At 40.0% G+C, this 17,426-nt stretch overlaps 1 protein-coding gene across 5 annotated transcripts in view; it reads left to right on the top strand.

Annotated features, from left to right (window-relative positions):
• ILRUN (inflammation and lipid regulator with UBA-like and NBR1-like domains) overlaps nt 1-17,426 on the top strand; it is a 109,039-nt gene that overhangs the window by 31,413 nt on the left and 60,200 nt on the right. For all 5 annotated transcript variants that reach the window (XM_088831436.1, XM_055407066.2, XM_055407065.2 and 2 more), the window contains exon 2: nt 12,938-13,092. In XM_088831436.1, coding sequence (XP_088687562.1) covers nt 12,938-13,092 — 155 coding nt within the window. The remainder of the gene's footprint in view (nt 1-12,937; nt 13,093-17,426) is intronic.

Here is a 17,426-nt window from a genome sequence, read left to right as displayed (position 1 = left end):
GCCAATGCAGGGAACATAGGTTTGATCCCTGGTCCAGGAAGATTCCACAGGCTTTGGGGTAACCGAGTCTACGTGCCACAGCTGCTGAGCCTGTGCTCTAGAGCCTGCAAGCCGCAACTCCTGAAATCCGCACATTGTAGAGCCCAGGTACCAAAAGAGGAGCCCGTGCACTGCAGCTCGAGAAAGCAGCGACAAAGACCCAGCGCAGGCATAAATATATAAAGTAAGTCACAGTCTTGAAAAAGACAAAGCAATTATATCTGTGATGCACAGTAAATGAAGATATGCCAATACTTTCAGTATACAGTTGTGAGGAAAATGAGGTGAAAGGAAAAATACAGTTGACTTCTAAATAACGTGGGGGGTTAGGGGTGCAGACCTGTCTTGCAGTGGAAAATCTGTGTATAACTTAAATAATTTGACTCTCCGTATCCGCTTTTCCCAAGCTGTGGATTCTACCAGTCTCGGATCATGTAGTATTTACTATTGAAAAAAAAAATCTAATTATAGTGAACATACTCAATTTACTTCATGTTGTTCAAGGGTCAGCAGTACTATATTTGGTCACTAGTGTATTCTGTTCAAACAAATATTTATTGAACACCTTCTATATGCCAGGCAGTGTTCTCAGTGTGGGGGATACAAGCAGGAAGAAGTCCAAGTGTGCACTATCTTCTGTAGGGCAGGAACAGTAAAATAGTAAGTCTTGTGGTCACCTGTTGACTCATCTCATTGGCAGAGAACTAAAAGCCTTGGCCTGCCTTCTTCCAGAAAGATTCCATGTGTCTGATATTTTTCTTGCATCCTTGAGAGGAGTACAGAAGATATAGGGGCAGGGTGGGAGTTAGGTCCTGTATGAGGGCCATGCTGCTTAGCTTTCCTCTTCCAGTGAGATGCTACTTTGGGGGCCTAGGGCTTGATGAGGAGTATAATAATTATAGGCACCTCATAATAGAGCTCCTTTAAAAACTTAAGTTCATTGCTTATCCATTTCATAGTCAAACATTCCCTTTGATAAATGACCAACTCCAGTAATAATATAATCAGATTTTAGTTTCCTGAGATTGCTAAAGAGAATTGCTAGGATTGGGTTAGGTCCCTTAGCTCTACTTACCACTTCAGGTTAAAGGTTTCTATTCAGTGCATGGATACATAATTGTGGATTTTGAGCTTTCTCAAATCTGTGGAATGTCATTCCCTTTAAAATTTCCCCTCTCGCCAGCTATGTTTCTTTTAGATATGTTTCATAATGAAGGGAGGAGATGGCAAGTTGGGGGACCCTGGGAGAAGTTTTGAAAGGGGCTGTCTATATTGTATTCATCAGAGTCTCACAGTTTTATTGATACAGAGAATTCTTGGCCTGAAATTCAGCATCCATTCCGTTCTGTTCCGTCGCTCAGTCATGTCCGACTCTTTGCGACCCCATGGACTGTAGCCTACCAGGCTTCTCCGTCCATGGGATTCTCCAGGCAAGAATACTGAAGTGGGTTACCGTTTCCTTCTCCAGGGGATCTTCCCGACCCAGGGATCGAACCCAGGTCTCCCGCATTGGAGGCAGACGCTTTAACCTCTGAGCCACCAGGGAAGCTCTTAATTACCTGACCATTAGTAGTTTCAGATCTCTGACTTTAGGCAAAAAGTTATATTCTTATCTTGCATGTCATACCTTCCTTTGAAAGGCCAGACTGGATTGTCTTGAAGAACTTTACTCAAGTCTATGGGCATTTTCCTTTTATTGTCCAAGCTCTTAAGACTTCATCTAGCTTTGGAGTATGTATGGAGTGTAACCAGTCACTTTGCGACATGCGAGGACTGCTGTCTTCTAAGCCAAGATGGAGGGAGCCCATTTCTTCCTAGCTCACCTTGACTTTGTTATATATTGTGGATTTTTAACTTTTGTATTACTTTAGTCTTGTCTTAGTTAGGACTTTATTGGAGAGAAGGGAACTCTGTCTTATACTAGTCTGAATAAAAATGAGAATTAATAATGATACAAAAGTACCTTAGAACCTAACTTAGCAATTCTTCTAGGCTTCAGACACAACCAGAACCAGAGACTTGAATGTCGTCAGACCTCTTTTTCTGGCTGTTTGTGAGTTTGTGGTGTTCTCCGTGCCTTTGGAGATTCTCTCCCTGTATCTGAAATGCCCCTTTCTTTAGGTGGTTAAACAGTTCATTGGGGGTACAGTTTTGATGTTACCTAGTTGATGATGCTTTCCCTAAAGTCCTAAGTTGGAGACTGGTATTTTCTGTACTTTTATAGTCCTTGGTTAGGTTTCCTCTCTGAAATTTACTTCATTGAATTGTGATTATGTTTCCACATCTTTTTCTTTTTTAATATTAACCTTTTTTTTTCTTTAAACTTTGTGCTGAATCTTCCTTGTGGCATGCGGGCTCTTTGTTGGCGGGGTTTTCTCTAGTTGCAGCGCGCTCAGGCATCTCTCCGTGCAGCTCCAGACTTCTCTTGTGCTGCACAGGCTCTAGAGTGCGTGGACTCAGTTGTGGCATGCAGGCTCTCTAGTTGTGGTGCTTGGGATCTTAGTTCCTCAGCCAGAAATTGAACCTGTATCCCCTGCTTTGGAAAATGGATTCTTAACCACTGGACCTCCAGGGAAGTCCCCCAAATCTTTCTTAACAGACTTTGTGTTCCTTGGTAGCAAAGACTTTGTCTTATTTATCTACAGTTCTAGTACCTAGAGTCATGAATGAGTGAAAATTTAAGGAAAAGAAATATAAGAGAAGTAAATACTATATATAGTTATTGATTGGCAGTTCAGTTCAGTTCAGTTCAGTCGCTCAGTCATGTCCGATTGGCAGTTAGGGAAAGGTTTTTATGCTGATAATTTGGTTTGATGCTAGATGTAAATGTTGTTGGTTCTTTCAGTCCTAGAAACTGCGTTTGGGAATAGGATATATCTTTTAGTGTGATCACATCATAAGCACACCGTACTTGAGTTATGGTGAGGTGCAGCGCATGTCTTTACTTGTTCCCCCATTCGGTTTCTGAGGTCTGAGCTTTTCCGTTTATTGCACTGGCAACCTCAGTGTCACCAGTGGCTAGCTAGGATCACACATAGGGCGGAATCCCACTCATACCCAAGAGTCTGTCCAGCTTTTTGTTCTATTAAAAATATTTGATCTTCTTTAACACATGGGACTGGTACAACTGGATAACCACAGAGAAAAGAATGAAGTTAGACCCTCTGCCTCACTCTTTATACAAAAATTAAATAAAAAAATGAATCAGTGACCTAAATAAAAGTAAAACAATAAAACTATTAGAAGAAACATAGGGATAAGTGTTCATGACCTTGAATTTGGCTACTGATTCTTAGATTTGACATCAGAGTCATGTGCAAAAAAAGAAAAACTAGATAAATTAGACTGCAGTAACAAAAAAAACTTCATGTTGCATCAGAAGACATCAAGAAAGTGAAGACAGTCAACATAATGGGAGAAAATATTTGGAAATCTTATATCTGATAAGGTTCTAATATTCAAAATATGTAAAGAACTCTTACAACTGCACAATAGAAAGACAAGCAACCCGGTCACAAAAATGAACAAAGGATTTGAATAGATGTTATTTCCAAAGAGGATAGATAAATAGCCAACAAGTACATGAAAAGTTGTTTATTGGTCATTAAGAAAATGAACATCAGAACCACAGTCAGATACCTCTTCACACCCACTAGTGGTAGTCGCTTAGTCATGTCCAACTGTGACCCCATGGACTGTAGCCCACCAGGCTCCTCTGTCCATGGAATTCTCCAGTCATGAATTCTGGAGTGAGTAGCCATTCCCTTCTCCAGGGAAATCTTCCTGACCCAGGGATTGAACCTGAGTCTCCTACATTGCAGGCAGATTCTTTACCGTCTGAGTCACCAGGGAATCACCCTAGGATGACTCTAATAATAGAAAAAAGAAGTATTGGTGAGGATGTAGAAAAATAGAACCACTTGTACATTGTTTATAAAAATGCAAAACGATTTAGTTCAGTTCAGTTGCTCAGTCGTGTCCGACTCTTTGCAACCCCATGAATCACAGCACGCCAGGCCTCCCTGTCCATCACCAACTCCTGGAGTTCACTCAAACTCACGTCCATCGAGTCGGTGATGCCATCCAGCCATCTCATTCTCTGTCATCCCCTTCTCCTCCCGCCCCCAACCCCTCCCAGCATCAGAGTCTTTTCCAATGAGTCAGCTCTTCGCATGAGGTGGCCAAAGTATTGCAGTTTCAGCTTTAGCATCAGTCCTTCCAATGAACACCCAGGACTGATCTCCTTTAGAATGGACTGGTTGGATCTCCTTGCAGTCCAAGGGACTCTCAGGAGTCTTCTCCAGCGCCACAGTTCAAAAGCATCAATTCTTCCCGGCGGTCAGCTTTCTTCACAGTCCAACTCTCACATCCATACATGACCACTGGAAAAACCATAGCCTTGACTAGACAGACCTTTGTTGGCAAAGTAAAATGATTCAGCTGATGTGAAAAACAGTATGGTGGTTTTTCAAAAAGTTAAACAGAATTACATGTGACCCAGAAGTTCTACTCTTAGGTATATATCTGAAGAAATGAACACATATGCCCACCCAGACATTTGCGTATGAATGTTTATAGCAGTAGTTATAATCAAAAGGTAGAAGCAATCCAAATGCCCATCAACAAATGAATGGATAGTCAAAATGTAGTATATACATAAAATGGAATATTGTTAGGCCATAAAAAGGAATACATACTGATCAACATGCCATTTGGGATAAATCTCAAAAATATTATGCTAAGTGGAAGAAGCCAGACATAGAATGACACATATTGTGTCATTCCTTTTATTTATATAAATTATCCAAAATAGATAAATTCATAGAGACAGAAAACAGATTTGTAGTTGTCAGGGGATGGAGAGAAGGAATAATGAGGAATGATTGCTTAATGGGTATGTGGTGTTCATCTCAAATGATTTAAAAGTTTGAAAGTAGAGGTAGTTGCAAATCCCTGTGAATAAAGTAAATACCATTGAATTATATCTTATCCTTTAAAGTATGTAGCCCGAAACTGCATACTTATAATCTGAAACAGTGCTACTGCCTTGGCTTTTCATGCAGAATGCTAGTTTTTTACTTTCTCTTTGGAAAAGGTATAACTGCTGATGTTAGAAGGACCAGTTCTAAAAAGTTTAAGAATTAATGGGCCAGTAAATAGCCAGGAAAAGAAGAATGAAGAAATGATCTTGGACTTGGCGAGGGCTCTAAGAAGTGGGTAAACAGTGGTGTGACCTTTGCTGCTCCTCTTAATGAAATCTTTCCCTAGTTCTTTCTTCCTTTCTTCACATATTAAATAGTATCATCTGTTAGTTAATTTTTAGGTTTGAAAATATTTGAGCCTTCATTAGTTCATCTTCTGTTCCCTGCCTGCATTCATCTGTGTTTTAATAAAATTCTCAGTTTCTCTGAAGGCCTTAACATTCTTGAGAGTCACATTTTTTCCCCTCATTTTGGTCTTCCACGCTTGAGGCCTGTTGAGTTGATGTTGGAAAACCCTGGTAAGAACTGCCACCTGTTTTTCTGACCCTTTTTCTAGTCAGGTTTTCTCAGTCATTTGGGATAGTGAGGTCTTCCTGGTTCCTGCTAGGCCTGTGCCTTGGGAGCAGGGTCATTGACACTCCATAGGTGAGAAAAACTTCTTGAAGTTCTGAGTGAGTATTGCTTGAAGCCTGAAGATGCTGCTGTTCATGTTTAACTGGATCGATTCATTATTCTGATTTCCCAATTTATGTCCAGATTATATGTATAGTTTTTTTTTTCTTATAAGTAATTTGAATCCTTTTCAGTTTCTTGTTCAGAGAGGAAAAGGAAAGATATTTAATTTTATTTTGCTGAGAATATGAGCTAATACTTGGACTTCTGGCATTCCTTCTTAAATTCTGATTTCCTAGTTTTCTTAACTGTTTTCTTTTACTCCTGTATTTTTGGGATGATGTTCTTGATGTATATTCAGTATATTGATGATTTTTTCTTCAGAAGACTGTTAATCTGACTTATGTTTGTATAAATAGTACAAAAATAAATCTTCTGTGTTTGTGAATATATACAATTAGACATTTGACCACTTTCAAAAATTTGGCTTAATGAGATGTTATAATTAGCTCATTTATAGAGTTCAGGATGGTACTTAGTGTGTTCTTAAGAAAATCAGATGTTCAGAGCATTAGTAGATAATTGGAAAATTCTGGTTAAGTTAAAAGATATATGCTTTTCAACAGATGTGTGCAAGTTATTTACCTGTCAGTGTGTCTGTGGCCTCATCTATAAAATGAAGGTTGGACAGTATCACTTCTGAGTTACAGAATTGTGTTTCATCAGAAAACACATACCAGCGTTACCAGATTTGTCCACTCCAAATCAGGTTAACTTGATTATCAGTGCGGTTGAAACTGTGTTGCGCACCAAGCCCATTTTTTTACCCCCAGATGGAAAAGCTGCCTTGGGCTGATAAGCATCTGTGTGAGAGGTAGTTGCAGTTACCCTTGTTTGAGTGTCCCTGGTTTGCTGCAGGCTGCTAGGCTTTATAATGGGGAGGACCCTTGCCTGGAATGGGTGTCTCTTCTGTCCAAGGCTGAATGCCTTGCACGTGGATAAATGGTTAATTAAATGTCTGCCAGCCTAAGGCATTGGCATTTACACACATTGCCTCATGCAGTCTTCACAGCCCACCTTGTAACACCAACTTTGTAATATAAAATATAAGCCAAACTTACTATAAAAATCTCAGTTTTGTACATGAGTAAACTGACACAGATGATTAGACAGCCACTTGTTCAAAGCCCCACAACCGAAGGTTAGGAGCTTCCTCTAAATAAAGCCATTTAAAAATTTACCTTTTTATAATGAAATGGGACCTAATAAAAAACTTACAAACTTTTCCACAGGAAGGAAGCCATAAATAAATTGAAAAGACAGCTGATGGACTGGGAGAAAATATTTGCAAACAATGTACTGCTGCTACTGCTGCTGCTAAGTCACTTCAGTCGTGTCCGACTCTGTGCGACCCCATAGACGGCAGCCCACCAGGCTCCCCCGTCCCTGGGATTCTCCAGGCAAGAACACTGGAGTGGGTTGCCATTTCCTTCTCCAATGTGTGAAAGTGAAAAGTGAAAGTGAAGTTGCTCAGTCAAGTCTGACTTGTAGCGACCCCATGGACTGCAGCCTACCAGGCTCCTCCGTCCATGGGATTTTCTAGGCAAGAGTACAGGAGTGGCTTGCCATTGCCTTCTCCGAACAATGTACTGACAAAGGCTTAATTTCCAAAATACACAAAGAGTGCATACAGCTCAGTAATAAAAAAAACCCAACCCAATGGAAAAATGAGCAGACTATCTAAATAGACATTTCTTCAAAGAAGACAAACGGATGGCCAGTAAGCACATGAAAAGATGCTCAGTATTGCTAATTATTAGAGAAATGCAAATCAAAACTACAGTGAGGAATCACCTCACACCAGTCAGAAAGGCCATCATTAAAAAGTCTACAAATAACAAGTACTGGAGAGGGTGTGGAAAAAAGCGAACCCTTCTACACTGCTCCTGTAAATTAGTGTAAGCACTATATAAAACAGTATGGAGATTCCTTAAAAAACTAAAAATAGAGTTGCCATATGATCCAGCAGTTCCACTTCTGTGCCTGTATCGGGAGAAAACTAGTAAGATACGTACGTGCACCCCCATGTTCATCACAGCACTGTTCACAATAGCCAAGATATGGAAGCAACCTAATTGTCCATCAACAGATGAATGGATAACAAAGATGTGGTAAATATATATAATGGAATATTCCTCAACCATAAAAAGAATGAAATAATGCCACTTCAGCAACATGTATGCACCTAGAGATTATCCTACTGATCAAAGTAAGTCAGAAAGGCAAGTAACATGTGATATTACCTATATGTGGAACCTAAAACATGATCCAAATGAGTTTATTTACAAAACAGGCTCACAGACATAGAAAGCAAACTTATTGTTACCAAAGGAGAAAAGGGGGCGCAGAGGATATAAATTTAGGAGTCTGGGATTAGCAGATACAGACTACCAGGTGAACAGCAAGGTCCCACTGGATAGCACAGGGAACTATATTCACTATCCTGTGATAAACCATAATGGAAAAGAATATGATAAAGAATATATTTGGATCATTTTGCCGTACATCAGAAACTAACACAACATTGTAAATCAACTATCAGTTCAGTTCAGTTGCTCAGTCATGTCTGACTCTTTGTAACCCCATGGACTGCAGCACTCCAGGTTTCCTGCCACCAGCTCCCGGAGTTTACTCAAACTCATGTCCATAGAGTCGGTGATGCCATTCAACCATCTCGTCCTCTGTCCTCCCCTTCTCCTCCCGCCTTCAGTCTTTCCCAACATCAGGGTCTTTTCTGATGAATCAGTTCTTCAGATCAGGTGGGCAAAGTATTGGAGCTTTGCATCAATCCTTCCAGTGAATATTCAGGATTGATTTCCTTTAGGATTGACTGCTTTGATCGCTTTGCTGTCCACGGGACTCTCAAGAGTCTTCTCCAACACCACAGTTCAAAAGCATCAATTCTTAAGAACTCAGCTTTCTTTATGGTCCAACTCTCATGTCCATACATGACTCCTGGAAAAACAATAACTTTGACTAGACGGACCTTTGTCGGTCAAGTATTGTTTCTGCTTTTTAATATGCTGTCTAGGTTGGTCATATCAATAAAAATAAAGTAAAATAAAAATTTACAATTTTAACCATTTTAAAGCGCATAGTTCTGTGGCATAAAGTATATTCACAATGTTATATATCATCACCATCATCCATCTTCTTCACCTGTGCCTTTTTTCTGCTTGTTACGCTGCTCCCCTTCGTTCTTTAGGCACTTTTAACTTTGAGATCAGAGTAAAAACTTTTCTTGAGCAAAGACACTGAAGGAACCTGGAGGTTTAAACTTTCAGGCTGGGTTGAATACTGAGTGGTGTCCAAGTTTCTTTCCCGTGTCCTCAGCCATCTCTGTTTCATGTGGAGTTTCTTGTTGCCTAATAGTAGTTGAGTTCAGCTCAGTTCAGTTCAGTCGCTCAGTTGTGTCCGACTCTTTGCGACCCCATGAATCACAGTACTCCAGGCCTCCCTGTCCATCACCAACTCCCGGAGTTCACTCAAACTCATGTCCATCGAGTCGCTGATGCCATCCAGCCATCTCATTCTTTGTCGTCCCTGTCTCCTCCTGCCCCCAACCCCTCCCAGCATCAGAGTGTTTTCCAGTGAGTCAACTCGTCGCATGAGGTGGCCAAAGTATTGCAGTTTCAGCTTTAGCATCAGTCCTTCCAATGAATACCCAGGATTGATCTCCTTTAGAATGGACTGGTTGGATCTCCTTGCAGTCCAAGGGACTCCCAAGAGTCTTCTCCAGCACCACAGTTCAAAAGCATCAATTCTTCGGCGATCAGCTTTCTTCACAGTCCAACTCTCACATCCATACATGACCACTGGAAAAACCATAGCCTTGACTAGACGGACCTTTGTTGGCAAAGTAATGTCTCTGCTTTTTAATATGCTATCTAGGTTGGTCATAACTTTCCTTCCAAGGAGTAAGCGTCTTTTAATTTCCTGGCTGCAATCAGCATCTGCAGTGATTTTGGAGCCCAAAAAAATAAAGTCTGACACTGTTTCCACTGTTTCCCCATCTATTTCCCATGTAGTGATGGGACCAGTAGTTGAGTATGTTGTGTTAAACAGGAGTGCATGCTATTATATTTGCTTATTCTCACACTGAATTGGAGCTGTTTAAGTAGAGATGGCTGGATGGCATCACCGACTCTGTGGACATGAGTTTGAGTGTACTCCGGGAGTTGGTGATGGACAGGGAGGCCTGGCGTGCTGTGATTCATAGGGTCGCGGAGAGTCGGACACGACTGAGCGACTGAACTGAACTGAACTGACTGAAGTCTATTCTTCCTTTTCCTTGGCTCAGGGAGGCAGTGATCTAAATGGTCTAAGCGCTGAGGGGGCTGTGTACCTGCCCCACGGGTTAGGGAACTGCCAAGCTAATGTCCTCTTTTTCCGCCTTGTACTTGGGAAATGATTGTGCTTTGTCATCCTTCACTCCTTCCTGCCAAGAGACTAGTTCTCTACTTTCAGTTTCACTTTGGCGTTTAAAAATGTTTCTTAATCTTTCTCTGGCTGAGTTCTCTGGATAATATAGGTACCAGTTTTGTTGGCTTGGCTGTGGGTTAAGCAGGAATGTGTGAAAAGAGGTTTGAGGAGGGGGTGGATCCGCCTAAGTAGAGTAACTGGACTTTTCCACTTGTTCGTGTTTCTGCTATGCTGGTCTCAAAGTCCTGTCTGATAGCAGGCACAGCCAAGTGGTGAAATATGACACAGGCTGAATATGAGAATTGGCAGTTGTCCTGAGTGCACAAATAGTTTCTTCCCTCCCAAGCATATTTTACAGCTAAGTGAACAGAAAACAATTCAGGCTGATAATTTTCATAAATTATCTTTATGAAAAGGTGGCCACTTTCATTTAAAAAGTTTTCAGAAGAACAAAATACAAATTCGGCCTCTTTTTCTTTTCCTCGTTTAATCTCTAAATGTAAGGCTGATTCCAGATGTACTCCTGAGTCTGTTGGTGAGTGGTAGGATCTGGGCCTCCCTAAGTTCAACCCTGTTCATTGGAAGGACTGATGCTGAAGCTGAAACTCCAATACTTTGGCCACCTCATGCGACGAGTTGACTCACTGGAAAAGAGTCTGATGCTGGGAGGGATTGGGGGTAGGAGGAGATGGGGACAACAGAGAATGAGATGGCTGGATGGCATCACCGACTCGATGGACATGAGTTTGAGTGAACTCCGGGAGTTGGTGATGGACAGGGAGGCCTGGCGTGCTGTGGTTCCTGGGGTCGCAAAGAGTCGGACACGACTGAGCGACTGAACTGAACTGAACTGAAGTTTGACCAGTCACATATTCCTCACTTTAGATAAATACCAATTAGATAAGGAAGTTGCTGGAAAGACTGAAGCTCAAGCCTTCCTATTGAATGGTCAAATAAACAGGCACAGTTTGGACCCTCGCCCAACTCTGCTCCATGTAAATTTTATCTAGCACACATGTGATAGGCCTGCATTTGGTGGTAGTGTAATTCCGGTCATTACTCATTAATACTAGAGGCCCCCATTGCATGGGGCTTTACCTGAGGTAGCTGCTCTAAATATAGCCTTTCTTTCTGGCAGCTGCAAACACCTGGAAGAGTAGGCAGGCCCTCAGCAGAAAAGTATTTGTTGTTTATAGCATGTGTGTTGAACAGTTGTGTACTGTCAGACCTTATTTCATGCTATGTTTATGCATAATTAAAAACAACCCACTGGATCCATTGGCTTATGGTTGGGTTATATTTGGAAAAATGCTCTTTGTGTTGTTTTCCCTTGGGGACTGGGGATGATGTCACTAGTTTGAGGAAGACCATAAGAGAAGCAGTTAATGTAATTATCAACAAGTTCTTTAATGAATGCAGCTTACTTAAACCCCTCAGTGGCCTTTGGTTTCTGGCACTGATGAACCAAGCTGTCAGTTGTATGATTCTGTTCAGTTAGGGACTCTGGTTTGTATGCTTGGTAGTTCCTTCTGACATCAGGAAGTTTATAAGTAATTAAAAAGAACACCAACATTTACAAAATTGTGCTTCTAAAAAGAAGCTACACATGGCTCGTGAAGTGTAAAAGATACTTGTGTGCTCAGTTGCGTCTGATTCTTTGTGACCCCATGGACTGTAGCCAGGCTTCTCTGTCCATGAAATTTTCCAGGCAAGAATACTAGAGCAAGTTGCCATTTCCTGCCCCAGGGGATCTTCCTGATCCAGGAATCGAACCTGCATCTCTTGGACCTCCTGCATTGGCAGACAGACTCTTTATCACTGCGCCACCTGGGAAGCCCCTAAAGATATTTAACCTCTCGTGAAAGAGAAAACCATTTTCAGACCTCACCAAGATCTTATTTTTTACCCATCAGATTGACAAAAATACAAAATGTTAGAGAAGTAATGGGGAGATAGACACTCCATACATTCATGGTGAGAGCATTCACTGAATGTATAACTTTTTATTGAAGGAAGTTTAGATATGTCTGTTAAAGCCACAAATAATACCCATGTGTGTGTATGTGTATGGAAAAGAAGAGATAAGATAGGTATTTTTCATCATATGACGCTTTTTAGAAAGTTTCTTTACTACTTTTGGTTGTGCCAAGTCTTCGTTGCTCTTCCAGCTTTTCTCCAGTTGCAGAGAATGGGGGCCACTCTTGAGCTGTGGTGTGGGCTCCTCATTTCAGTGGCCTGTGTTATTGCAGAGCACAGGCCCTAAAGTGTGGGATCAAAACTTGTGCAACACAGGCGCCCTGCGGCATGTGGGATCTTCCTCGATGTAACCCATGTCCCTTATATTGGCAGGCAGATTCTTAACCACGACCACCTCGGAAATCCCCATTATATTAAACTTTTTGAACCAAGTATTGCCTTTTTTTAAAAAAAGAATTTTCTTTAACGGAGCTTCTTTGAAGTTTAGTCACAGCTACAGAGGAGCTATCTTTTAATTGACTTTCTTACCCATACTTGCTGTCCTTATGGGTATAAGGGAGATTTCCTCACATTGTTGCTGATGGTGCTAATAATGCTTACTTTCTATGTAGGTACCTTGCGAAGAAAGTGTTGCACAAGTTTGTTGGCCCTTGTGTTTTTTCCTGTTGTTCCTAAGCCAGAATCAACGACTCTGAAGATTAACATACTCGGAGCCATCTATATACCTTCTTTATACAGGTTCTATGGCATAGCCTAAGAAAACAGGCCTTTTTCTTTTGTTTGACAATTAGATTAATATGCTCTGGAGAGGACTGAAGTCGTTTGCCTTTTCTTTTTATTTGTAGGAACCTACAAGCAGCAATTGGCGCATATTATGACTTTGAGAGCCCAAACATCAGTGTGCCCTCCATGTCCTTTGTTGAAGATGTCACCATAGGAGAAGGGGAGTCGATACCTCCTGATACTCAGTTTATAAAAACGTGGCGGATCCAAAATTCTGGTAAATGTACAAAGAACAATCTTCCCTGCCCGGTTTTCTTTTTCTTAGCAGTTGAATGAAACAAGGAAATGTTTTAGCTTAAATTACGTGATTGTATAACTCTTGAGTTTTTCCTTATACATGATGTAGCATTTTCTTGTACTGGTATGATGACCCAATCACCAATGAAATATTCCCTAGATTAGGAAGAATTTCAGTCTTGACATTTAAACACAATTCAATATTCTTTTGATACCGGGAACTAGGCACGTGTGTGGTGGTGGTATTGTCTCCACAAGTATAGCTCTACTCCATCATTTTATTTCTGCTCTAATTAGTCTTCCAGTTATTTCCAGCATGCTAGAGGAGGTACATCCTTGAAAAGAACAAGGTAGCTAGAGTTGTGAGCATCTGCTCTTTTGAAAGCTCATTTGTTTGCAACCACAAGGATTATTCTGTCTGAAATTTTCATTGAGCTATCTATTTGAGCTGTTATCATTACTTTGAAAAATAGGGTAAGAAGTGTACCAATTTGCTCAGAATAGAAAAGATGGAAAGATTGAGAAGTTGCTTTTTTAAAGAATTATTGTTTTGACTTACTGCTGACTTAAGAAAAATTCAGCATAAATCAATTATGGTTCTTTGAAAATAATGTCTGATAACTTGTTGCATTCTTTACAGATGACTTTTAAAATTTGAATGAGTTTATTAGCATGTCTTATTCCATCCATAACAATTTATGCTGACTAGGTGAGAATGTTTTAACTTCCTTATTATTTAGTGTTTACAAAAGAAATTCTGAGAGATGGAAAGTTTTCTAAAAGTACAAAAGGAGTACTTAGCTAAATTTGTTGGTGTGGGGGATCCCTGTCTAGCGTGGTAATCTGATGTGAAATTGTAGAAAAATCTGGGGACTCAGTGTCCTTTTGTTGGATGCTGCTTACTTCTCAGTTCTTTATACTTCAGTTCTTCATGATGGGGAGAGACTGGCTAAGCTAGCCTTTTATATCATAATTAATATACCAAGCTGTTATTAGTTTGTCTGGCTTATTTGGAAATAACTTTAGCTTGGATGAAGGTTTGGTGTGTCTCGGAGCAAAAACACATAATCTGGATTGACCCGTTGTTGTAGGTGACTGGGACATCAGTGACTTTATAAAATTTTCATTAGCCTCTTTTCCCCTTTGGTTATAACAGTGTGGTGCATTGTAAGTTTGAAAGGCACGTGGTAATACAGGAAAATAGCCATGTTTTCTATTTTTCTTGAAATTCTTGTTACAAGTTTGATTATTTTATGTTCCTAATTTCTGTCTCACCTTCTTAATGTTGCCTGCTTTTAAAAACGTTAAAACAATTTTTTCACGTCAGCTTTTATTCATCATGTTTCTTCTCTGACTCACTAAAATTTGTTGCTGATCAAAATGCTTTTGAAACCTAGCCATGAATTTTTAAAATGAGTGATGTTTGTTTAGAAAGTATAACTTATTAAAAGTTTTGTTTATTTAAAATAATTAATCCAAGACCTTGTTTACTTAATAGTGAACACACTGGAAATGGTCTGGCTTTCCATGGGTTCTTTATAGTGTTCTTCATTATTGAAAGTTGTTAGAGTACTGTTAAATGTTTTAAATACCGTCTTGTTGCAGAATAACCATTTTATGTTTCAGAAAGCCTCTTTGAAATATCTTCTCACTCACTAGACAGTTCCTTGGGTTAATGGGAGATTGGAATGGATTGATATAAAATGGCTAGAATGTCAAATCAGAACCCCAAAGAGCCTTTCACCTTGACTTGAAGAAAAATTTGTCTTGTTGGGACTGGCTCTTTTTCCTCCTACTTTTTGCATAATAACTGCAATTTAAAACAGTCTCTGGGTCTGCAGCCTTCCTGTGAAGGACTTTTTTGTTCCTGTACACCTCTTGAAAAATTGGGCAGCAGTTGCTAGAAAGGTACTTCGAACAAATAGGTTTTTTCTTCTTCTGGAAGTTGTTACACCAATTGTAAAATAGTTTTGTTTGTAGACTAAATGCTTTCCATTCGATTAAGAAGAAACTGGCCTGCCATAGTTACAGATGTGTTGTTAGAGATACAAGGAAGGCAGGCACGTGAGCTGGTTCTTCGGCGTCATCCTAATCTGGCTTGAGTTCTTTCTGTAGATGGAGTGGTAACACAGGAGTAGTGTAGACTGCAATTGCCCTGGTGGTCCAGCGGTTAAGACTCCGTGCAGGAGGCATGGATTCAGTCCCTGATCAGGAAACTAAGATCTCACTTCCTGCATAGTGAGGCCAAAAAATAAGAGGTAGAAGTAGAGTAGGCCTTAGCTCTTTTTCCTCTGGCTCTCATTAATAACCTTCCCTAAGAGATAAGTTCCCCCTGAAAGAGTTTGATAAATAATTTTCAAGGTGCCTCTCTGCTGTCATGTTTCAGGCATACTGGACATTCAAGTTTACAAAAGATGAGATTGATAGGAACTGCATATAGCTGTCTCAGTACCTTCACCAAGGAAGATAAATGTCAATGCATTATTTAAAATTAAATGATATGAAAGTCCTTAGATTCATATCATAGAAAAAGAAGTGAGACATGTAATGACATAGATGCAGAATCCCAGAATCCACACTTTTGGTGCTACGTAAGTTTTAGAAGTTTGGGGAAACTTGCCAAGGACACTTTATAGTTTAAGTTTAAAATGAAAATTTGAAACTGTCCCTCTTAAGAAGAAAGTAGACCATTCTCTTTACCAATACTTAAAGCTTCTCAGTTATTGCAGCCATGCTTTGCTGTCCAGCTATGAGGAGTGTTAAACTAATCATATTGTGGTAACTCTTATATTTCTATGACTTGAATGAAGTAGTTGTGATTGTCATATGAGAGAGTGACCTCAAAGTCATCTGTATTTTCTAAACTACGTAGAAGTGAATATAGAACAAGAGTTGATGGTGGAGGAAGGGAAACTTGAGAGAGAACAACTATTCCCTCCATTTTTCTTCAACTCCATAATAGAGTTAAATTTCTTATGTTCCAGTCACTTTATCAGGTACAGGAAAGAAAATGGTACCCAGATCAATGAAGGTCTCTATTTGCCTGTAGCTTAATTTGAAATACATTCTCTAAACTACGAGGGGTTAAAAAACAGAAGGGGGTTTTCATTGAGATTTGTCTTTTGTCTTGTTCTTTGGCTGTTCCTTCTGTCCCTAAACTGAATCTCAGACTTTCTGGAACTGGTGGACTTTTGTTTTTGCCATACTCACTATCATCTCAAAGTTGCCATATGATAGGGTTTTTTGTCTTGTTTTGACTTTTTATTTTTTAATAAAATTACATTCCATAATAACTGAAGAATTACAACCTTTGTGTGCTTGTGATACTTAACTTGGAAAGTCGTAAAACATAGACTAGTCTTTCTTTTCTTCTAGAAGCATCTATCTACCCCACAGTAAGCCAGTTTGTAACAGACTTAATTTGAAACCCCATTATGTTATACTTCTCAAATCCAGATTTTTCTGGTATGCTTAGCTTAGTAGATCAAACAGCCATCAGTATTTCCCTTCCTTCTGTATCAAGAACCAGTATCAGTGACCTTTTCAGAGTTACCTGCCTTAACAGTTGGAGTTGTAAGAACTATATGTCATTGTAAACTGTTGGCAGCTCTCAGAAGGCAGATGATTGGTTCTTCATTTTATAGCCTAGTAACACTTTAGAGCTGATGGTGCATAACTCTTCCAGTTTTTTCTTCAAGAAGCTCTCCCAAATACCACATCAGTAGGGTCTGACACAGAAAAAGATAGGACCGCAGCCAACATCATTTTTAATAGTTTCGTAGTTCACCCAGTCTCCTGGGAATAGAGCAGTACTCCTTCCTTTGCATAGGTGAGAGATCCAACTGTCTTAGCTGCTTGTACTTGTCTGATCAGGGCAGCCAAGCATTTTCCATACCCAGGCGGTCTTGGTTTTCATTTTCTTTAAAGTTCAAAAACATTCTTGGACTTTCATATAAACAGACATTGTCTTGTTTGATATGTGTGTCTGTGTGTGTGTGTGCGCGTGCGCACATGCATGTGTGCATATGTGTCTTAAAGAATAATTGTGGATTCACCCTATAGTAGTAATTTTTCTTTTGGATCTTGATCTTTAAAGAGACCAACATTTTCCAAGGTACTTCATGTCAGCTGCTACTATTCTTGACTTAAGACAAATATGCTTTTGCTAGGCCATAGGCCCCAGAAATGAAAAAAAGAGTTTGCATGTATTACCAGTGTATCATCCACAACCTTCTCAATAACGGCAGTTGCCCTTTAAAGTGTTAAGAGGGCACTTTGCTGGCAGATTTTTTTTTAAAAATCATAAAAAACATA

The sequence above is a fragment of the Moschus berezovskii genome, chromosome 23, assembly GCF_049115385.1.
Source record: "Moschus berezovskii isolate FMDL1 chromosome 23, NW_MosBer_1.0, whole genome shotgun sequence".
In the NCBI taxonomy this organism is placed as follows: Eukaryota; Metazoa; Chordata; class Mammalia; order Artiodactyla; family Moschidae; genus Moschus; species Moschus berezovskii.
The sequence above is the reverse complement of the archived record's forward strand: the minus strand, read 5'-3'. Positions and strand labels throughout refer to the sequence as shown.